Source organism: Syngnathus typhle, linkage group LG5, assembly GCF_033458585.1.
Source record: "Syngnathus typhle isolate RoL2023-S1 ecotype Sweden linkage group LG5, RoL_Styp_1.0, whole genome shotgun sequence".
Taxonomy (NCBI): Eukaryota; Metazoa; Chordata; class Actinopteri; order Syngnathiformes; family Syngnathidae; genus Syngnathus; species Syngnathus typhle.
This window is the reverse complement of record NC_083742.1, coordinates 11,036,662-11,060,306: the sequence shown is the minus strand read 5'-3', so window position 1 is coordinate 11,060,306 and position 23,645 is coordinate 11,036,662. Positions and strand designations below refer to the sequence as shown.

At 40.9% G+C, this 23,645-nt stretch overlaps 1 protein-coding gene across 1 annotated transcript; it reads right to left on the bottom strand.

The window, feature by feature from the left end:
* Window positions 1-247: 247 nt before the first annotated feature.
* Window positions 248-23,100, bottom strand: pdlim2 (PDZ and LIM domain 2 (mystique)). The gene is made up of 10 exons (XM_061278526.1): window positions 22,859-23,100; window positions 18,929-19,050; window positions 17,406-17,557; window positions 14,599-14,668; window positions 14,242-14,399; window positions 13,531-13,594; window positions 5,447-5,565; window positions 2,257-2,405; window positions 1,570-1,681; window positions 248-1,247 (listed from the first exon to the last, which is right to left on the bottom strand). The coding sequence occupies exons 2-10, from the start codon at window positions 19,019-19,021 to the stop codon at window positions 1,055-1,057; spliced, it is 1,110 nt and encodes a 369-aa protein (XP_061134510.1). The 5' UTR covers window positions 19,022-19,050; window positions 22,859-23,100; the 3' UTR covers window positions 248-1,054.
* Between the last annotated feature and the right edge of the window lie 545 nt (window positions 23,101-23,645).

Below are 23,645 nucleotides of genomic sequence, written 5' to 3'. Positions count from 1 at the left end.
ACTGTATTAAAATCAAACTTTATCCTATGTAAAAAAAAAAATAATAATAATCTTTGTTTCTTCCTCTTTTTGATCATGGTGGTACTTGCAGATATGCAGACCGTGTGTAAACCCTGATCCACAATGTGATTTTCAAGAATCAATATATGCCGCATTTTACACTAAATTACTTAGCAAGCATGTTAAAAGGATGTGAGTATGTGTGTTGGAGCAAATTAAAATTGCACGCGCACAGAACACAAGAAGCTTCAAGTTGTGCAATTTATTAAGTGCCACATGCACAGTACTGCTGTAACTGGGCAAATACAGTATCATTTATTTTGACACTCTGTCTTGTGCATACATTATGCATTGAAAATTGTATGTATATATTATAGAATACAGTTCAATCACACAAACATCCAAAATCTTTGTATGTTGAAAAAACCCTCATAAGCAACACAAGAGCAAAAGAAGTCAGCAAATACTGTACATGTTTTTGTTTTCTCCTACTAAATCCTGTTTACAAAGAGACGTAGAAAACGTTGCTGGTCTAGCAAAGAAAATATATATATTCAAAATCATTCAAATCTCTAATGGTCAACGTCACACTTTTTGTTCTCACCCTCTCGTTCACATACACACGCACACAGTGCAAGCACACACATTGCATACTGACTGCATGGGATGCAGTGTAGGTCGGATTTGGTCCCTTTGTATTAGCAAACTATTTTATCAATTATTATCCAGATCTTGAAGAGTAAGAAGAATCTTGGAAATGGTAAGGTTTTGGTTTGTTGGTAAAGTACAGTCACCTCAGTAATCGCGGACTCATGGAAGGCGTATTATTAGAGCTGATAATTATCAGTGACTGTGAACGATATCGAAAACCTCCCCAAATTGTCAGAAAAGCAAGTTAAGTAAGTGAAGGATTACACAGTATCGTCAAACACTGTTAAATGAAATGAGCAAAAAAAAAAAGAAAAATCTGCCATGTTGTTTATCCCTTCCCACGTGCCAATTGTCCGTAAGGGGGTTCGATGAGGCGGATGTCAGGCAGCCAGTGGGGTAAGACTCAATGGCGAGGGGACAGGCTGGACCGCGGCGAGCTAGCCTGACCTTGATAACGCTCCTTGGCGTGCTTCTCACAGTACATCACGTCGCCCACCCAGAAGTGACCCCTCATCCGGAGGTTCAGCCCACAGTCTGTGCACGTGTAGCACTCGGGGTGGCGGAAGCGGTCGTCCACGATGCGCACGGCCTGTGTGCTGCAGGTGGAAGGATGAGTGGGCGGAATCAAAGTGTGTCATCATTGAGTGTCAAAAAAAATAAAAAAGTGATATCTAGATATTTTATGCAATCTCACCTAATCTAATGCAGAAAATACATTTTGAAAATAAAACCAAACAAAAGTGTCCAGCACAATAAACTTAAATTAATCAATAACATTGATTAATAACAAAGCCCTACTTCGAAATAATAAATTATGGTCCTATTTATGTTATTTTGGTGATAGTTCTGATTCTTAAAAAAAAGGGTTGCACCACTTGGTCTTTCAATAAATTTTCAAAGTGAGAATGTGTTCCTTACACAATGCTGGTGCCACACTTCTCACAGATGTGGTATTTGCTGACTCCACCCACGGGTGCGCTTGGTTTCGGAACATTGGGCGATAACTTTCCTGGGAACTTCAATGCAGCCTCTGGAATTACCCACACATACACGGATTGACACACACTTAGTGACGTCGCGATGCTGAAAGTGTTGCATCAGTGTTTCTGTATTTTACTTGCAACTACACGTTTTGTTTTGCTGGCCATTTTCATAAAAAAAAATTCTATTGGTTGAGAAGTATTTCATCATCTGCCCTTTACAAATTAAAATAAACTCGGGCGTGTTTGTCTTCTCACAGCTCACATGATGTCGTTCGTGTGAAAGTATAAATTGCACGATACATTTGGAATAGAACTTTTCTCCAAATGAATAGATGCCAGCAGGCAGCTTTAACAAGTGATGTAAATCTTGCAGTATTTGACAGAGCAGCTGAAGTTCTTCCAGGCTGTGCTGATGTAAACCATGCACGCCATTGGACTCGCTCTCTCTCCTGCTGCCAATATAGTCGTGAATACTAATTGCTTTCAGTTCAGCTTGTGAACATCAATTTGAAGTTGTCCACTACTTTACAGCATAATCGAAGTTACATAAAAGGTTTGCATTGAACAACAAAGTATATATTTTTGCACTGCCAAACAAACGGGTTAGCTGTGTTGTTCCAACCTTTCTCGTCGGCCTCCAGAACTTCTTGCAGCATTTTGAATGTGTTGGACTGACGAGGAGCTGTGCGAGACTCCCTATTCTCCTGGATCATTTTGTACACCTCAGAGTCCTTGTCAAACTTCTGCATGACAACTTCAGAGCTTGAATTACTGTAAAAAAAAAAAAGGTAAACAATTATAATAAAAATGAATCACAATTAATAATCGTTTCATCTACCAACAATACACTTGGGCACTGCCTGGTAGAAAGTATTTTCATGACAAGTTGTGTGGATGGAATGTAGAGGAAATTAAAAAAGAAGGGCAGCTGCAGCTGGCTTTGGAACTTTGACCTCTACGCATCGAATCCAAAGTGCACACCACAGGCTTGAGACGACATCATATTTAACACCACACTAACTCACAAACATGCGCTGAGGCTAATAAAATGGGAGGCCACCACGCGTGTTATCACAACACCTCCGTGTGCTTACATGCAGCCAGTCAGCGCACAGCAGGGGGTCGCAATAAGTTTTCACCAGGCGGTCGTAGAACAGGCCAGCTAATTACGACGGAGCCAAGAGAACAGTAGTGCTGTTTACGAGCACATTCTTCGTTCCCGGTGCGGTGGAAAAAAACACATTTACTGGCCCTTCCACACTTGATGTGGAAGCACTTTCACCACCCACTAAAAAAACATCAATTGAAATAGCAAGTGAAAGACAAATATGTGTGGAGAGCAAACTGCCGAGTGGCAGCTGTCACCTCGAACCGGGTACACCAGTCGAGTCAGGTGTGCGATGATAACAACAAACACGCAATCGCTCAGTAGCCAAGTGAGATTGTGAGCTGACAGCTAAATTGGCCTGATGGCTGACCCGCCTATCACTGCGAGACAATGCCAAGCCTTTACCATTTAACTACCATATTCTCGACGAGATGTGAACAGAGCAGATGCACTTGTTTATTTCGCAATCTTCATTTTGAAATGGTTCCACTGATATAAAAATTTGACGGTCTGACTACAAGCCAGCGTAGCAAAACATTTCAAAGGTTTGGCGAAAGCACAAAGGCAAGGACGAAAGAATGGAATTGAATCAAAATTAGTCATGGCTCCATTTATCTGGAGAACAAATAGCAGTGAGGTGAGGCATGGTTCACTAAAGTCACTGTGGCATTCACCGCGTGGTGCCACTAGGTTCATTACACAGTGTAATGGCTTCTTCCAAAGCAGGCAGACAAAACAGGAACGCTTGACGCTCTAAAGAATGATGGTCAAAGGTGAATCACTTCACCACGACGACGTTTGAATGTGCAATGTCATACAAGATGGATGTGGCTGAAACCAGAGACAGCAAATGGACAAGACAACAAAAATACAGCCAAAGCAAAAGTTCAGACTCTTTCCTCTGTATCCCTGAACATGGCTCTTATTAAAAACAGACACGGAAAGCCCAAACTCCAAGTTCTCCACACGCTCGCTCAGCTCCACCCTCAGCAATTCCATTTCCTTTCTACGTCGGTCACCATCCCGTCTGAGAGCAAATGCAAAGTATTGGTGGACCAGGAGGAAACAAAATAGCAGCAGATAGGATGACAGCAAAAAGCAGGAGACTGCGGGAATGCCTCAAAGACCAAGGTTGGACAAAATTTCATCCAGATTGAAATGTGGCCAATATTTCTGGAATGTTTGAGACAACTACATACCAGACTAAAAGTGGGGAGCGGATATAAGCTCTGTATATGAACCCTTTAAATGCAGATAATGTTTCTTAAAGCAGCTCATGTTTAAGCGACAACATCTCCATAAATTAAATACACTTTAAATGGCAGCACTCACCTTTGTGAGAACAAAGACAGAACAGAAGTACACAACCACACTTACTCCTGGTAATTCAACATGCATAGAAAAAAAAAACATTGCTGTGCACACACAGTCAGATGCATAGCAGACACCTACGGTATCAAGAGCAGACACGACCGAAAAAGCAGAGTTTGACGAAAAGGTGTGTCCCTAGTCTGCAACTCATTGGCCGCAATGCATAAATGGGTGGGCTATGAGTGGCTAAGGAGAAGCAGAGAGGGGCTTAGTGTACACTGTGCAGGCCGGGGGCTTCAAACTGGAGGCCAATTAGGGGAAATCGAACATTTTGGGAACACTGGATGTTTGCATATGACTGCTTTTGCTGACACATCAACTGTGGTTTCCCAACTGGGGCCAAGGTCCACCCTTGTCCAATGTGGAAAGACACAAGCAAAAGAGGAGAAATAATGGACACAAAAGATGGCAGGACTGACACGTCACAGCTACACCAGCTTATCAGAACTTGTGAGGTGTGTGTGGCACCCTCACGGATATCTTTTCCAGGAACCGGGCATGTGTTTGCAGCTGCAATGGGCCACACACAGCTGCAGCAATTGCACACTCAATGGAGACATTGGTCTGACAGCTCGTTTGCAATTTCAACACGGGCCTTTGGAACAAGGGAACAATCTACGGTGATACAAATGGAATGTCTGTGGATCTGGTTTCAACCCAGAGGAATTCTGGATACGGGAAACATTTAAAAATCTGCGGTTGAGACCCCCAAGATTTTAGCTGTGGATTGGGCAAGAGAGTATCGTGGGTTCAACACCAGCCATTGATCAAACACAGAATATGTGCATGCGTAAATACAAGCCCACCGCATGGGAAAGAAATTCTGAAAAAGTGTAGACACCCTTGCACTTGAAGCTTGAGGTAAAAAGTTAACTCGTCAGATCAATTCAATTGAATGAGAGGTTTCCGGCCTCAGTCTGAAACTAACCCATGCCCAATGGTTGTGGCCCCCACCCTAGCTTCGGACATGCGGCGCTGACTTGGCAGCCCAATAATTGAAACCTTGCACCAAATTCCATATGAATGGCAATAGACGGCAAGAAGAATGAAATATTGACGCTTGAGACAAAGACCAAACAGCATGCCCGCCACACTTTGGCATATTGCGATCATATTATTTAGCAATGTTACCCCACTATATAAGCAGACAGTACTGATGACAATGCATTACAAAACCAACAAATACAGGTACGATGTATGTAGTATTTATTTACCTGCGATAAGTAGACATGTGCACATCCTGATCAATGGCACTATGAGGTGAGTAGTTTCCCGGTGACAATGCATTACAAAACCAACAAATACAGGTACGATGTATGTAGTATTTATTTACCTGCGATAAGTAGACATGTGCACATCCTGATCAATGGCACTATGAGGTGAGTAGTTTCCCGGTGGGGTCGGGGTTCTGCTGGACAAAGAACTATTTCTGTAGTCTGAAGGAGAGAAGTCCTGTGAAGAAAGGGCAAGAAGCAGTGTTAGTCAGCAGCAAAAATTAACAATAATTAAGCTTGTAGAGATAAAGTAACAGTTATAAGTGACATGAAGTGCTTATAGCCACAAATCTTGTTTAAATGAAGTCTAAACACTTCATTAACACAAACACAATCATTACAGTATTACCAAAACAGTTGTGGTGTCCTTCGATAGGAATCACAGCCTGCATTCTTTTGCTCCCCAGGCAACACATTCACAGCAACTTACCTCAGCGTTTATTTTATCATGATTAGACTGTGGAGTCTTTTTGTACTCGAATCCTATCAGTGTTACAACGAAGCACAAGTGACTTTGGTCCGATGGGGAAAGAATCTTGAACTTAAGTGGCAGGATATTTCAAAATCAGTCGCAATACTTAAAGCCCAATTTCACAAAAATTAGAAGTTGCAATACTGCACAAATCAGCATGTTTTTTTTTCCCCTATACGTACTTTGGACAGAAGAGGGCGATGTATGCGCAGTAAAGACAAGAGACATTTAAACAAATGAACTGGGCTGAAATCATTTTAATTGTTGCTGTTCCAAGCATAAAAAAACAAGCACCCACAAAGTTACAGAATGGGCAAAGGTTGAGTGATTTAGCTATAATTATGTCATAAGACTTCATGAGTGAGCCAACAGTCAGCACACCTGTACTTAAAGTTTGCACGCACATAACTCACACTATAAACTCTTTTATACTCAGGAGTCACAACAAATAAATCGGGTGTCCACCACAAAATATATTGATCCGATTTGTGTACTCAGTCCACTGCAGTCACATTTAAACTAAAATATTCTTAAAGTAGTTTCCAGATCCTGTGAGGAACCAAAGCTTCCATTTTCAGATTGGTGCTGCGTGCCATGACGCCTTTACTAAAGATGATCACTGACGCAGCTCGCTGGGATTCTTCCCAGGATAATCCCTAACAAAATAACTGCAGCCTCATAAAATCACTTATTCCAGACGACGAGTACAATAATCTAGAGGAACCTATGTCAGCCCATCTCAAGGTCATATACCTGACAAACGTGCATCTCTTCAGGAAGACCCAATGAGAAGCCATAAAGTGGCGCAGATGAATCCTCACTAATGCAAGCCAATCATGTGTTATGTAACTGTCTGGCTGCTTCGTATGAATCTTCATACTCTCCAACAGCAGCTGTTTTCTTTTTTTTCTTTTCAGTGAAAATCCCAACAGAGATCTATGAGACTCAAGAGGAATGCAGTTCGGTAAAGAAAAACAAAAAGAAGAAGGAAAACAAACCAATGGCCTCTGAAGGCTTTAATTGCAGTAAACATAGTGCAGATGGTAAGTGCTTGGGATCAGACTCACAAAACTGCCTGGAAAACCATTGCTTGGCCCCATTGTCCATCTAGTCAGATTGCATGAGAAAATACGAATCAAGAGAATCAAGTTAGCTACAAAAGATTTTATTTGCATAAGGCTTGTATCATTTAACTTTTTGACTTGTCATATTTGGTACAATTGAGTGGATATCTCTCCAATAAAAAAAAAAAATGATTTGATAGGGTGGATGGTTTAAAAGTGGAACGATTCAGGTCATTGGATAACAATTCAATTCTGAACAGTAGGCCCAATAGGTATGCAATGTTTTACAAAATGAATGAACTTGTCGGTACTGGAAATATGGCTTTCATTTCAGCAATCTTTCTCCCTCCCCAAAGAAAATTCAATACATAGCTAATTGTGGTAATGATTTGATTCAGTTTGATTCACCCACACCTTTCAAATCAAAACCGATTTTCCGAGTCAGTCTCCATAGCTAAATGAATCCTGGACATATCTGAGAACGAAAGGTCCAACAATTGAGTATTACCTTTGTAAAGACAGAATTTCTGATACACTTGCAATGGACGTCGAAAGGCATTTCACAAGAGTCATTAGTTGCTGTTGAGTATTTTTACGCTTTCACACAAACTCCCTTGTCTGTGACTCAGGATTTGGACTCCGGATTAAAACTTGGCCTTGATGCTTGGTGTATTTAACCAAACAAAATACAGTATGACATAATACAGCATGGCATATAATTTAGTTTGAGAGTAATATGAATGTTTGTATTCAAACGCTAACCAAGTCTCTGATTATTGACCAGATCAAGAAACAAAACCAGGAAACGGTAAACTCGAGAGAGCAGCTGTTTCCGATCAAGCCCAACTGAGATGCTGGGGATGGTGCCAGTCGAGGGGCCTTAAGTCTGGCTCCAAGCGAGCCACTCTGCATCATCATTACCACCCTGTGGATTCGATTACAGGGCATGGGACAGCTCTGCACAGTACAGATGCTCAGGATATTTTATTTTGGGATACTTAGTTGGTTTTGCCATTAGAAACTGCAATATCTGTTCATCCACTTCACACCGCATAGAGGAATAATGAATAACATTGTGGGACAGCCAACTTACTAATTAGGCCAAAAACCACCCTTAAATTATGAAAGTGTGAGTATGCAGTGTTTATTACGCAGTTATTTTCTTTGTTGGAGTTCTTGTCACGGATTGCCCAAGCCTTGTAATTATGTTTGTAGCTGTAGCGCAAAATTGTGCTCACATTCTGCAACAGAGATCACAACAGTAAGAGAATCTGGTTGCATTGCAAATTATATCAGTAATATTCTTTAAAGGTTTATGGTCTCATAATTTTTTATTACAAGATCTGAGGTCATAGGTCTCAGATGTCTCATACAGTATAAGGACACTGTAAACTTTTAAAGCAGGGAACTTCAAGAAATAATCTGTTAATTATTAACATAGCATTCTACATTGTGCAGGTTAGCCAGGTCTGAACTACATTCTGCAGTACTAGGGGTGGAAAACCGTATGATAGATTTGTAAAATAAAAACAAAAAAAAAGGTGAAATCTACCATATTGTGAAATCAGAGACTTCAACTAGATGTCAGTGGTAAACATGCATACACACCTATACGCATACCCACACATAGTATAAATTTTTATACTTTTTTTTTTTTATAAATTCCAGGAGGAAATATTTTTTGTATTACAAATTCCAGGAATAAATATTCAATTTGCCTGTACTTTTTTTTGTGTTATATACACAACATTCATGTTTTTAATTTTGTACTTCATATGCACAAATAAGATCTTCTATTGGTGGAAAATGTTGGGACATTCCACACGTTTACATGGAAGGGATAAATATTTCAAAATGTACTAATATTTGCATATTTTTAAATCTCACTAAATCGATATTGGAGTATTTAATTAATTTTATACTGACTCAAATCGGCACCTGAGAATCAATACTGAATTGAACCACAACCCAAAGAGTCTAAATCAAATCGTGATTGTTAATGTCCAGCAAAATTCTGCATGGGTTTCACTCTGGGTCTGCAAGGATCCCGTTTTTTTTTTTTTTTTTTTTTAACAAAGATTCTTGTAAGAAACTGGAGCTTTTGACTCTGCATCCACTATTAGTACCAAATAGGTTTCTTGGCTCAAACTTTCAGTACATAGCGCAACATTCATTAACATGGAATAAAGTGATGCTGGTACTAATCCCTCCCCATGTCTTGATTCTCTGGCCACACACAATGAGGCTACTCCTGATACAAACCATCTGTAGAAGATTACTGGCCAAACGAACAACAGTAGACAACAGCGGTGATGAGCAACGTGTCACCGAGTTCACAATAGCTGTACAAGACATCAATAAAATATATGATTTTAAAATAGACGATGTGCGGGAATTGTGACAAATGCAGCAAGTACTTTTAGACTACCGATATAAATCTTGTCAACAGACTGTAGTTTTAGTGTCATTGCTCATGTCACGAGTACAGAGCAACAAAATTATTTTTTCAGTTTCGACATGACGAAGGAACAAAAAGATAGTGGCGCCTAATGGGGAGGACAGGTGAAGGATGACTGCTGGTGTATAAAATAGTATGATTTAACAGCAGAACAACACTTCTGATTAAAAAAATAATAATAATAAAAAATACAGTACTTTGGAAGACATGAGACTTGCAATACAGTTGCAACAAAGGCCTTTCAGTAACTAACAAGACACAATGTGGTAGGTCTGTGGTTTTTCAAAGGCAGGACTCTTGCGAGAATACAATTATAATACAGCCAAAGACTCATAATTTCTAGGGGAATTTGTCAGAATTCTGAAAGTCAATCACACAGAATTGTATGCAGAACTTGAAATCTGGTCACAGTCACAAAAACACAATTGTGCTCAAATGTCCCACAATTTCAGCCATGGCAACATTTAACATAAAACAGACTTAGTAGTGTGTACTGCTGGCATCAGCTATTGCACGAATACACTCGAGTTATACATGCATTTCCCTGGGCAACTTTTGAAATGTTGACACAAGTCAACCACCTTCATAAACATTTCATCTCTTCCCGCCTACATAAAACATGCCAGGGGCTGCAAAGCAGGGGGGGGAAAGTTTCCCGCTCTGGGGAGAGGAAAAGAAAACAAGCTGATCAATTGGTGTGGATGAGGAGAGGCATGCTGCCTGCAGAGGCTACAATGGCTCCTAAGCTTTAAAGGCTACAAGTCATTGTGAAAAAAACCTCTTCATTCACAGGGCTCACTGTAGAAGGAAGAAAATATGCCTTCAACGTGGCCAATGCCAGCTCAACTCTTAACACTGGCAAATGTGCAGCTCCACTCAGAACTAAAATGAATTCCTTGATTGCCGAATGCAAGCTATGTATTATTTCTAAGGTTATAACAGTACTTCTATTATCATCACATGTTACGTAAAGGCAGTGCTTCTCAAATAGTGGGGCGCGCCCCCCTTGGGGGGCGCAGTGCTATACCTGGGGGGGCGCGTGTGACCCTGGGGAACAGGCTTTTTTTTTGGCAGTACTAGAATAAAGTGTAATTGCGCCTTTACTACAGCAGGGGGCAGTGGCGCTCTCATTGTTACTTCTGTCACGTTTGCGACAGTGCAACATTTTACGACTTACAAGACAAGTTAGGATAGTCACGGTGGAGAGGGGGGGCGCGAATAGTTTTCTTCTTGCTAGGGGGGGGCGTAACAGAAAATAATTGAGAAGCACTGCGTAAAGGAAAGGAAGTGACACCCTCAAGCAGCATTGAATGCTTCCTGAAAAAACATGCACTTACATAACAATGGTGGACACCTGAGGAAAACTGCTTGGTCCATAAGTGACAGCAGGCAAACTTTTAATCATAATGACAAATACATACATCACCGTGTCTCATCGTCTAGACGAGCATATGTATGAATGTGCATGTCTGATTTGTTTTGATCTTTTTTCCCAAACAATCAAAAATAACACAAAAGTAAACAACTTGACTTTACAGAAAATGCTTCGTTGAAGCAGCGTGAGAAGGAAGCAAACACTTATCTTAACCTGCCCCTCCTCTGAATCCAAATCATTTCCTATAAACAACTTGTGTGTTTGTGATTTTAATGTTTGGACAAGAGTTGGAATATGTCAAGCACAAAGAGTATTTCTTCACTTCAGCAGCATCTTGACATTGCAAATTGGTGTGATGTCTTAAATACAGTTTGGCAAAGTCGGCAGGCTCCTTGGTTTCCACAACATGGCACAAGCACCCCCCTTCTTCTAGCTCTCGTCACACAAGGACCAGCCTTGTACTACGTCGGGAAAACCAGCACCAGTAGTACACAGTCTGAACTCATCACAGCCTCTATTGTACGCAGAATTTTCTCAGGATATCCAACACCCTGGAAAAGGGGGGGGATCCTGTTGCGCACATCCCACTTTGCTCGCTGAGGGACCCAAAAAGAAGTGTCGAAAAGCCTTTTAAGCACTTCTCAGACAGGCCGATCATTAGATATAGTAGTCTTGTTCAGCTCCCAGTCGGGACAGTGGTCCTTGTCATGGAGCCTCTGCAGTGCACATTTACTGAGCTGCAGTGTTCCTGCCAGTCCAAGCAGTATAATGCACAGGGCGGCCAAGGCAGGACTCCTCCCGGCCAGTTCCCCAAGGGGCGCTCTGAAAGAACTCAACTCACTAATCACAACGCTTCAGTCGGACGCCAATCATTTGAAAACCTCAGCCGACAACGTTCATGGAAATGGGTCAGCCAAAACCCATAACTCATCCACCAGGCTAAATGATAGTAGTGGACATCGAAGCTGTCGAGCGCAGATGGCAGGCAGAAATTACATTTTATATCAGCTTACAGGCCAGAAAAGTAGGGAGAGGAAAAAAAAAAAAAAAAGACAGGCAACAATCTCTAATTGTAGTTCAGTTAAAAACAGGGATGCCTCATTTGTAACATTCTGGTAAAGTCACAATTTATGGTGAAAATTTAGAACAAATGAAATAATTTGGCAAAGAGAAACCATTTAAAATACAAACGATTGAAGGTATGAATAATCACAAACGTGACGTTGATTGGGATTGACAGCCACAGCAAGTTCATTCCAATGTGCATGCGTGTGTATGTGTTCAGAATTTCCTTTCACAAACAACCAACCCATTATATAATCCCACCTTTTGCACAATACGACTCCGCCTAAAGCAGAACTATGCATAACGCTGATTACATTTCCACCAAACACCGATATTTTTTGTACAAATTCAAATTGAGCATTGAATGACCAGTAACTATGACCTAAAAAGCTGCCAGTCATTATCTTGTTAAAATTGCTGCGTGCAAAATGTCATTCTCTTTCGTTTGTCTTAACCCTAGATGTGTTCTGATGTGTCTGCCGGAGCCAGACATGCAATTACTTTCTGACAGGACACTACTACAGTACTAAGAGTACTTTCTGGAGTATCAGAGGCAGAAGAACCAGAATGTGAAGTTTAACACCCTACTGAGTCACTGCCTGCCTACGCCCCTGTGCATTAAAAGCAACTGTCATGCTGACGTCACGATGCACCTTGTTATTTTATTGGGACATGCCCGATTGCTGTTGTAAAGCGCACTTGAGCCAGTTTTCTTTGAAAGGCACGAGCAAATAAATCATGGCTCTACTCAATAATGTGCCAACTCGCGGTATGAAAGCGGCTAGTGCATGAGGATCCCATTTCATTTGTTGACGACAAAAGTATGCCAAACTCGAAAACACATTTATTTTTATGAATGTTCTTCGCTTGAAGCCTCCTGTAGGAAACATTCAAATATTTGGAATTTCAAACCTCTGCATATTTATTTAACTTTATCAAGTGTCCGCAAGCGTTATAAAAAGGTCTGGAATTCCTCCGGCCATTACAAGGGGTCTTGTATGTTTTCCCTGCTCTGTCATCTCACATGTTCGGTCTTTAGTGAAGCCAAGCATGCACACATAGCTGAAATAATTCACAATGAACTTTCCCACAACATGTTCTCTCGAAAGCTCTCTGAAAGCACTGCGGATGCCCCGATCTGGCCCATTTTGGGTTTGTTACTGGAACTGTAAATAAGCGCAACATTGTTTGGTGGCACTCATGATAACCTCAAGCCTCTCCTCACTGCTTAGGATAAGAAGTCTTGTGCAAAAGACCTAATGTTAAAACCATTCATTTCACAGCAAATATTAAATTTACAGTGCCATTAATAAAACACATATATAACAAACTAACATTTCATTCAGATTATGCTTTAATGGACGAGACAGTATGTTTTAGGTTCACTGAAAACAAACCGTCCATTCATCCATCCAAGCATTTTCCACCACTTATCCCGTTCAGGGTCAGGGGTGAACGGGAGCCTATCCCTGCTGACTTTGTGCGAGGCGGGGTACATCCTGAATTGGCCACGAGTCATTCACAGAGCTCATATAGACAAACATACGTGTTGTTTGGAATGTGTGAGGAAGTAAATAGAGCACAGAGGGAACTCCAAACGGAAAGGCCGGAGCAAAGATTCAAACCAAAAACCATTTGACTGTGAGGCAGACACACTAACCACTTAAGGAGCTTCAAAGGGAACTCAAAAATGTTTTGCAAAAACTAACCTGTGAAAGTGGCCTGGACAGTCTATAACTCTTCTCCTCTGGCGACCATGAGCGAATCTGAACACTGGAATACATGGAAGGAAAGTTGTAAGTGAGGTTTGAATATTTGGGCAATAAATAAATAAATCTATCTTTTTTGGGGGGGTGTATAACATTTTGCAGAGTGTGTTCTTTATGAATTCAATATTTATAAACGGAATTATAATTTATGAAGTATGCAGTTTAGGAATAATGTCATGCAAGATGCATTCCCAGCCATACTGTTTTGCATTCATGGCCACCTCAAATATAGACTAAAGATTAAAATCAAGACAAAGAAAACCAAAGCCCAAACAACTCACTGAGGCCCAAAATTTGACCTGTGACCTTTGAAGTTGTCGTAGAGAGTCCGCAAACGGCCAACATACAATAAGTGTGGCGAATGTTCCACATTCTGCTATTGTTGAAGTGACTGCATATGGAGGAATGTGATATCGTATGCACATCCTTTGTTACTACAGTCAAAGCTTGTGGCCTCACTTTGTTGTTCTCACAACTATTGACTCTGGATGCTGCAGCGTCAAGAGAGCACTTTGTCCTCTTTTAATCCTATTCAACTTGTCAAACAGAACATTGCTCACAAAAACTCAACTACCGCCAGATGGGTAAAGCTAAAGGAGCTTTAAATAGATGGATAAGCGACATTGTTTCAGGATCATTACAAGTTACTACCTCTTGTTGGTAGTGGTGGTGGTTGTCAATCTCTCCTTCTTGCCATCGGGACTCTCGGGAGGTTGTGGTGAATACGGCACAGGTGACAGCGATGCAGGGCTGGATATGCTGTACTCTCTATAGTTTTGGTTCTCGTCTCGACTTACTATAACAGCTTCCTGCAAATCATACCATTAAAAAGTATTCAATATTGGATTCATATTCTATAATTTCTTAGAAGCACCAAAACATCTTAATGACAGTAAACAGTAAATCATACACACACACAAAATATTTGTGAATAAACATGATTTTAGAGTATAGTTTACAAATTAAATGTAAAATTCCAAATTAACAGATGACAAAAATAAAACTGACCTGAAAGCGCCCGGTAAGCTGCTCAGGGGTGCTGATGCCATTTGTCTGTTTTGGGCTGGAGTGTTCAAGCCTAAAGAGACAGAAAATCAACGTTAGCTGTAAAGTCACCTTTATTTTCAATCCTTCGCTTTTGAAGTACAACAATGTTGAAACAATTACGGCGGCCTAAAAAAAGTCAAATAATCGAGGGTGTAAATTCATATTGAACTTTTACTGTCTGGAATATCGTTTAAAATTACACTATGGAAAATTTTCAGAGTCCTTTGGATGATGTTCAAGCAAGTCTGTTGGCATGGGACTGTGTGTCTTTTTCAAAACTGTTCTTCTGATAGCTCTCCTCTTTCCAACTACTGCAGTCATTTTAGCTATGAATAAAAACACATTCTGCAAGCAATTTGATGATTAAATTTGAAGAGGAAAAATGGGCAGTTCAGTGGCCAATTCAAACACACAGCGCCCCCGGAGGATGACTGGCTCTTGGTCAAGCCTGAGGTACTGTAATGAGGCACACAGGAAGGCCTGAATGCCTGTGGTAAATCACACAGAAACACACCAACTCTCCTTGCCTAGGCTTGCAATACTGCGTGTAGAAAAGAGATGACAAGAAAAGGAAGAAGCACAGAAGCTGAAGATCAGGACTTCTCCAGAGGACGTTAGAAAAAACGTCAGTGCTGTGAAATGGGGGCTGCGTGACTGAGAATTATTCAATTTTTCCCCTTCGCTTCTTACCTTTGTCAATTTGGTGGCCAACAAACAGATGTATTCCAGGTTAATGATTACATCAGTGTTGAGTCTATAAGCACTGACCTCTCTAAATGTGCTTTTGACAAAAATGCTGAGTGTGACTTTCCACTGTAGACGTTATCAACATAAATCAGCACTCATCTTGCAAATAGAAGTTCTTCCTAGCCCGTCAAAGGGACCTGCCTGAGGCGGATTCCTCAGAGGTGTGCAGAATAACACTTACTCTCAGGAAAGTAAAATAAGAATTGCTCAGGATTGAATTGAAGGAGAGACAATTCCACATCAAACATATAAAGCAGGAATGAACAAGTTGCAAAAAAGATGAATATTCAATAAATGAGAGGAAATCTGAAAAACTCCAAAATACAAACAAATATTGGGGGGCTAAAAAATATGTGAATCCGTGGGTGCCTAACCTTAATTATGAAGGGGTTGACTGTAGTTTTAAGTTGTAATATCATCATTCGCCACTAGATGGCAGACATGCCTTATTTGCACCAATCCCAAATCAATAGCCTGGTCAATTTAAGATCTCGCCATTAAGGATGGTGATTGGCTATAAGTGGTCACATGATTTTCCAGGCGCCTTCTTGATACTTTTATTTCACTGTCTCCAGCATCTAATTCATTTGCTTTTCTTGACTTAACTTTTTTAAACAAATGCTCCAAAAAAAGTGTGAATCTCCAAATATTTCCCATGTATCGGCTAAGAAAGTGTGTCGCAACTTTCTGATGTGAATGAGAAACATTAAAAAAGAACAATAGAGAACGCATTGGAATTAGTTTACGTCAAACATATTTTGTCGGATTGTCCCTCGAGTACGTTTTTTATATATAAATAAAATGCTTAAAATCCCCTATTTGCTTGAAGCAATGGTTAAAATTCAGGTCAATGCAAATCAGCCCATTTATCCATGATCATAAATAAGCCGGGGTTATTAAATGGTTTACGGTTATTGCAACACAACCAGATCCTCCAGAATTCAGAGCAAACAATGGATCGTTTTGTGAACACACCCTGGGAAGTACAAACACCATTTAATAAGAGCAACAGCCTCTTTAGAGTATTCCAAGATCATACTATACAGAATTTAAAAATAAAGTGCCATTTTGTTGAAATTAAGCATCTATATGACAATCTTGGGATTAATACACTTGCTTGTACGTTTCAGCTCACCTCACTCGCCTGTTGTATTGTATTCAACAGGCAACTCACAAATCATACACCAGTGTCATCTATTCAGCTGCTAAAATAGTTGGACATTTTTCACATTCCACCTCAGTTCCCTCACACCTGGAAGTTATTCAGGTGCAGTTAAGACAGACTATAAAAATACCCAAAAGAATGACACAGATGGAAGTTGCATGGAAATCAAATAAAATGTGTTACCGCTTATACTAGTCGTGTAGTAAAATGTGGTCACACGCTGCTACTTCAACATTTCAAAGAACTTCAATAACATGTTAAAAAAAGATGATTTCATAAATGTGCACATTTAAATAGTTAGCAGTAGACACTTGATAATTATGCCTCCAAGCCCCTTTCAATTTTCGGGACACAAGTTGAGTGATGATGGCACAAAGTGATATCGCACATGCCAAGTGGGAAAATGATGTGCTAGCATGTAAGCCAGGAGTGGCCAACCAGTCAGAGACTAAGAGCCACAGGCAGGACAATGTCGGAGAAGGAATGGGAGAGATGGTGACAAGAAATGGAATGAAGGAAACTCCTTCCATTAAATTTGCGGCCAAGATCGGGCCGTACTGAAAAGAATCCTTATTTAGGTTTCCAAACACGTTCGTTGGAGAATCAGGGAAAACAACAATGTGGCTCCAATTCAAACTGGTATTTCCCCTGATTGCAATCACTTGTGTTGTTTGTGCGCTGTTTACGGGATAACTAAAACACCAAACAGTGGAAGGACTGACAGCAGTGTTGGCATTAAATGAGGGGATGCTTATAAACTGGAAAAAAAATCTCTCGAGTACACATCTTCACATTTAAATGCTTAAATCAACAAGAAGGATGTGACGATCATAATCTTTTGGTTTTTGGCACATACCTCTCCACCGTCAGCTGCAGATGGGTCTTGGAGTTCTTGATTTTGTTCTGGGCCTCTGCATTTAGCATGTCAGCAGTATTTTCCCCATTGATGGCCAAGATGACATCACCGGGTTTGAGAGCCGCTTGCTCCGCTTTGCTGCCTCCGTTGACCTGTGGTGGAAAATAAAGAATTTGAATGAACACTCGTCTCACAAAAACTCTCATTGGTTTACAAGTGGCTGACTGCGCAATAACAGAAATTCAGCATTTCCAAATAGAAGTAAAAGACGAAGAGGATTTGCTATTAGCAAGCTGCATGGAAAAGACTAATGTCAGTCAACCGTAAGAAGCTTGATTGACATCCTTTTGGAAAAAGTTGAGTGACACACTTGATGTTTTGACCTTTGTAACTACTGTAGTAGTCTCCTTATAGATCAAACCCAATGTCCACAATGCCACATCAGTGGAAATTCTAATGGAAGCAAACTTTGGTTTCTGTTTAAGACTTATGCACAGACATTTCAATACAAAAGCCAAGATCAAGGTCTGATTATACATTTTCTTAAATTTGTGGACTGACATTTTCAGCATAATGTAATTAAAAAAAAATTAAAAAAAAGAGAAAGAGAACAAAGAATGCAAAACACTATAAAAGTGCTGGACAGTGTGAGCTTTCAGTCTCCAGAGAAAACGAGAGAATGCCAGCGGCTTTAGCCAAGCAAGAGGGCAGAGGGGGCCATGCCTGTGGCCCTTCAAGAGGTAATTAAGTGTTGCTGCGGTGACCCACAATGGCGAGTGCCTTTTCTGATCAGGTCGTGCCTGGATGAACATCAACTACGTGCAGCCCCGACAAGTTATTCTTAAGTCTTTGCCCAAGTGGAACAAGAAATCACCATTATTCAGACAACATGTCAGTGCCAAGTGCCAGCAGGCTCACATCGTCAGCCAGACGGCTCCTCAACTACAGAATAGCAAGAGCGGCTCTACGTCAAACTGGACATTGTTGGTCGTTTTCAATTAAGTTTCTCCCAGTTGGATTTTGTGAGGAATCAGAAAAAGGCCTTTGATATTTGAGACAAGTAAACACACTTGTAAATGCTTTAGGAGTGGAAGCTGATTCAAACTCTGAATGTTGGGCAGAGTTCTGTCTTCTGCATGCCGACGCCCCCCGCCCCACCAAACAAAAAAAGTCAACTACTGGTGCATGTGGTACGTGGTTATTATAATTGACAAAAACAAATTCAACTGTGCACCCCAGACTGGGAACACCTAACCTCCCACCTCAACTTCCACTCTAGCTGTAATCAGTGGTTTCCTTCGAATGTAATCTACTTCCATTCTATTGCAATGACTTTGGCAGGCAAGGAAATAGGTATGAGACAGCCTGTGGACGCAAACAAAGACAAGAAAAGGGACGGAGTGAGGAGGAAATTGACTTTGCATGGCATGCCATTACAGTCTGTGTTTTGACAAAAACAAAGGATATGGTTTGATAAGACGAGAAGAGGTTGAGCAGCAAGCAGGGCGAGTCCGGACAAATACCTTCGATACAGTTATGGCCTTTTTGAAGTCCCTTCCTCCAACTATTCTGAAGCCCCATGGCGATGGACCAATCAAGTCCACAGTCAGTGCCATTGATCAGTCCGGAACACACTCTTGGGAACCTTTAAAAAATAAAATAAAAGACTGTTAATTACAAGCCATAACTTTCTTTTAACCTTGAACATCTGCTGGCATTGCTTTTGACATCAACATCACTTTGTGAAGACACTGATCATTGAAATTTGCCTTTCATCTGCACAGCTTTCACTTTGACTGGACTAAATCCCTTTGACATGAACTGCATAACCACATCAAACAGGAATGGGAAGAATTTCGAACCGAACTATGAACACATGACTAACATTATTCAAGAAGCTGCAAAGGCAAATAGTTTCCACAAATCTAAATGAATATTTGAGACGGGGAAAATAAATGCATGTCGTCCGAGCATTGGAGCGTGATTCATTCCAACTACTCGATATACAGCAGCCGGTTACCAGACTAGACTAGCCATTATTAGGGTCATTTAACGGTGCAGCCTCAAGGGCTGCTCTGACCAGAACAAGGAGAGGAAGACTCTCCAACCTCTGGATTGTCAATTTCCGGCAGTTTCAAGAATCCCAGTAGCTTCAGGCCTAAAACAGCTATTATCAACCTAGAATACTAACATCCGCGATTGGCGTTGTAAAACGACAAGTGGTGCAAATTAAAAACTGTTAACAGAGAACGGGGGGCAGGACAGCCATAACTGAAGCTCACTGATAAGGTTCAAGTTGCACCTGCATGAGTGCTAACCCTTTGATAAAGCAGCTCCTGCACCAAGCATTATTGAGTCAGTCTCGTAAAAGGCAATTCCATAAAAGGTGACTTGTGTTCTGGTGACCTCTAGTAACTGCTGCCACATCACATTCAAACAATAGAAGGAATTCTTGTCATGAAATCATCGTTTGGCATCAGCTGAACCGCACTGTGGTCAATGGAAACGCTTGAATAAGATGCAGCTGCTCTAAAGAGCTGCAAGGCAAACGTACGTTGTTTTTAAACCTCTAAATTCATATTCGTCCTCCTGTAGTTCATTTCTTTGGATAATGCATCTCTTCAAGAAGTCACCAAATCTGGCTACTTTAAGATGTTGCGAAGGTCAGGACAGCACTATTCATGTCCCTGGCTCTTTGAGAAGATTTTCACTCAAATGAATTCACACTTGTGTGAAGTCATTTTGACACAATTTGGATAGATTTTCCCTTCAGGGTAAAACATATGGAGGAGGTGTGAGGGTGAACAGCAGGCTAATGTGACACTTAAATTCAAGTGGCTGCTCCAACATGCAGAAAGCCTTCGGGGCTCTGCACATATGACTTTTGTGTAATCGAAATTTGTGGATCTTGGTGGTCAATTATTTCACAGCAGCTATCAAAATGGAGAAGGATGAAAACTAGGGGATGACACTGATCGCAAATTCTTGGAAGGCCCTTTGGCTGATGCCCACAGAAACAGAGAACTTAATACTTTTGCTGGAACACATACTAGGTGCACAATGTGTGAAACTTGCTAGCACAAGCCATTTGATGAGTGTTGAAATGCCAAGAGTGATCGAGACGATAACTGCATTCTTTAGTATCATTAACTTTGATATGCATGTCACATATTTACAGAGACCAAAAGTGTGTTTGTAAACAGCCTCAAAATATAATTAGTACGAGTCTTGCTCTGTGACTCAAAGATATTGTCACATCTTGGGGTAATCTTGTTTCCCTTTCAAAAACTCCAAAGACTTGGATTTTGTGTGGACTCCATATGCAGAAGAGGTTTTGATGGAATATTCATGTACCTCATTTAACAGCCACATATTAAAGAGATTAGTCGGGCCAGTGCAGGAAAGCCATACCTTAAACTAGAGGTCAAGTCAAAAATGTTGTCTTGAAGTTGCACTGCCAATATTGTCTCTTAAATACATCTGTCTGTTTTAGGAATTTGTAAGTTCTGTTTCATTATTTGTCCTCTCTTTCATGTGCATTTTGCTTTGTTCTTTTAACTCCTACTTTTTTCCCAATATTACATGACTAAGATGAGCACTTTGACAGAAGAGATGCATCTGATTTTCTGACGTTGTTGTTTCAGATCTTCTCAAACTCAATCACAATAGATTTTACACAAAGGGAAATTCAAATGCAATCCAATCATCAAATTTGAAAATAATTTTAAAAAACGAATGGTTGTGCTACATAAAAATGATGATTAATGCAGAGGAAAGTAGACACTCCCAGAGAGTGAACAGCATTTGAGTGACCTAGCAGACATCTGTATAATATACTTTGCACATTTAAATGCAAGGCAGCCAAAACACAGACACCTACATCAACACTTTCTCCCAGAATTTGTTTCTTTATGTTTGCACAAAAATCCACTGGGTCAGAATAACCTCCCCAAAAGCATGGCTGATTAACATAACAGATGCTTCGTACTCGACTGGGAGGCTTGTCTGGGCTTTGACAGCGGCGCAGTGTATCGCGCCGGGCTGCGCTCCGACAGGTCGAAACCTACCTGCAAACGACACACCCGCTGAATAAAACAAGAGGAATGAAACCGCAAGCCTCTCCCTGGACTGCGTGAAATAACATTCTTTTTATTCATTCATTCATCACACCCCTTTGGTCATATTTAGCTGTAGTCGCCAGGGTGATTGAAAAATATCAAACAATAACAAATCAAGTCTGAGAGGGTGTTTGTTGACTTAAGTCTTTCTCCCACATTTACTATGGCGTTTATCACTAATGGCTTATGTGTCCTCTAAAATAATCACAAGAACATACCTGTAATTTGTGAGGGCTACACCCTTGCAAGACAGGGAAAGCATGTTCTAAGATGCCATCGTGCAAAATATCACAATGATTATCAGGCTTGCAGCTCTCCTGCCACAATAGTTTGTAATCAGACTGAGACACGTGTTTAGTAATTTACCCCAACTTCCCCTCTTGTTTCCATTGCTTATTCGGCAAAGGCTCCATCCGCACTGCACTGCACTGTTGAGCGATCTGGCTGGTTCACCACATCCTTTGCACATGCCATCTAGTCTCACTTTGTTGAGTACATGAACCCTCTCGAATGATCCAGCATCAGAGGGGACACTCGACCCATTCAATTATGTTTGATGCTGGGTGAGCAAAAAGCTTTGTGAAGCGGTTGAAACATTGGCATTACGAGAGGAGTTGTTTCTGGAGAAAAGCCACGTGACGTGGAAAGAAAACAAAACAACTATGGGAGCAAACTTTGATCAGTCAAGCTGTACTGATAAAATTGACTTCCTGTTAGAATGCAAGTTTCAGCCTGAGAAAACCTGTTGCTGTTTTGGGGAGTGATTCTTCAGATGCTGCACAGTAACACTAGGATTGTTAATTTCTAAACTGGAGCTGTTGAGGTGCAGTCATGTCTAGACACTTTTTTTGTAAGGAATGAGAAAGGGAAGCAGGAAAAGGCCACTTGGGCTGCCTGCTATGTGAAAGCTCTCACCACCAGCATTGCTCGGCGAGGAGAGAACTTAGCAGTTAAGTGGTGAACGTGTCAAATATTTATAATTCTTATTCCTGGTCCAGACTCCAGGTCATCTACAAATCATTTTGACTGTGCAATGAGCACAGGTAGACTTTGTACTCATCGTAAAATAGAGAAGTGGTGGCTGGTGCACCTTGTATGGGCAGAGTTGTGTATTATTCCAATTAGAGCCATTAATGCAAGAAGACTTTCACCAAACATCATCTTGTGTAAATATTCTTAAAAATGACAGCCTTCTTTATTAGTTAAGTTACTTAATGACAGCAAATAAAATTCCCAACACATTTTAATCAAATAAGAACCTTATGGCACGTTGGACTAAATCCAACAGACTTTTTGTGTCCTGAAAGTTCAGGTAAAGATGAAACGTTTACTCACCGAGACAAGTGCTACGTCACAGGCCTGTGGGTCGCAGTCTCCACCTGAGGACTATTTGCGTCAACGAGCAAGTCTCTAACTTAATTTAGGAGGCACAAAAGTGACTTTGCATAAAGAGATTTGCACAGTTCAGTAATAGTACGCGTCAACTCTGACTCCACCTGTGGCTGCCCCTCGGACGTTCTCACAGGGATGAGCGCTTACTGCCATGTGCTCCGATCAAAATAAAGGCTTTGACAAAGACAGCCACCGGGGCGTGTCGTACGGCAGGGGCGGGGGAGGAGACGAGGGGCGTCGCCCCGGTGACGATAATTGAGCCATTTCGCCCACAAAACCGCCACGTCCGCTTTCAGTCATCGCGCGCCACCTGCTGACGAAAAGGAGAAACGGGCGCATACTTCTTGAGTCACTCACTTTCGGCACGTCATGGAATTGGCTGATTGCGTTCACGTGACATGCAGGCGCGGTTCGCTTGGGAAGCGCTCAAAAGGAGGAAAATATTTTTATTGAAGCACATCCAGTAAAGATGATTATTATTAACTATGACACACATACTGATAATTGAAAACATTTCTGATTTGATCTCTTTGAACCCAGTGATTTACAAACATGTATTGAAGCTTTTCTTTATTTGTACTTTTTACAGAGAATTTATTTATTTATTATTATTATTATAAGAATTTATTTATGATTCATAAAACATTTTGGGATGAACCTACAGTTTGATTCCCAACCAGAGTGTACCATGTTTTTCTCACTAAAAACAGACGATAAATAGTTGGTGCTC

What these genes read in the sequence shown, in the direction of transcription:
- pdlim2 (XM_061278526.1), bottom strand. Translation starts at nt 19,021, where the DNA reads ATGGCACTGACTGTGGACTTGATTGGTCCATCGCCATGGGGCTTCAGA. An exon ending in AGGCCATAACTGTATCGAAG is followed by an intron (nt 17,558 to 18,928) that starts GTATTTGTCCGG and finishes TTTCCACCACAG; the next exon opens with GTCAACGGAGGCAGCAAAGC. An exon ending in TGTCCAGGCCACTTTCACAG is followed by an intron (nt 5,566 to 13,530) that starts GTTAGTTTTTGC and finishes CTTTCTTCACAG; the next exon opens with GACTTCTCTCCTTCAGACTA.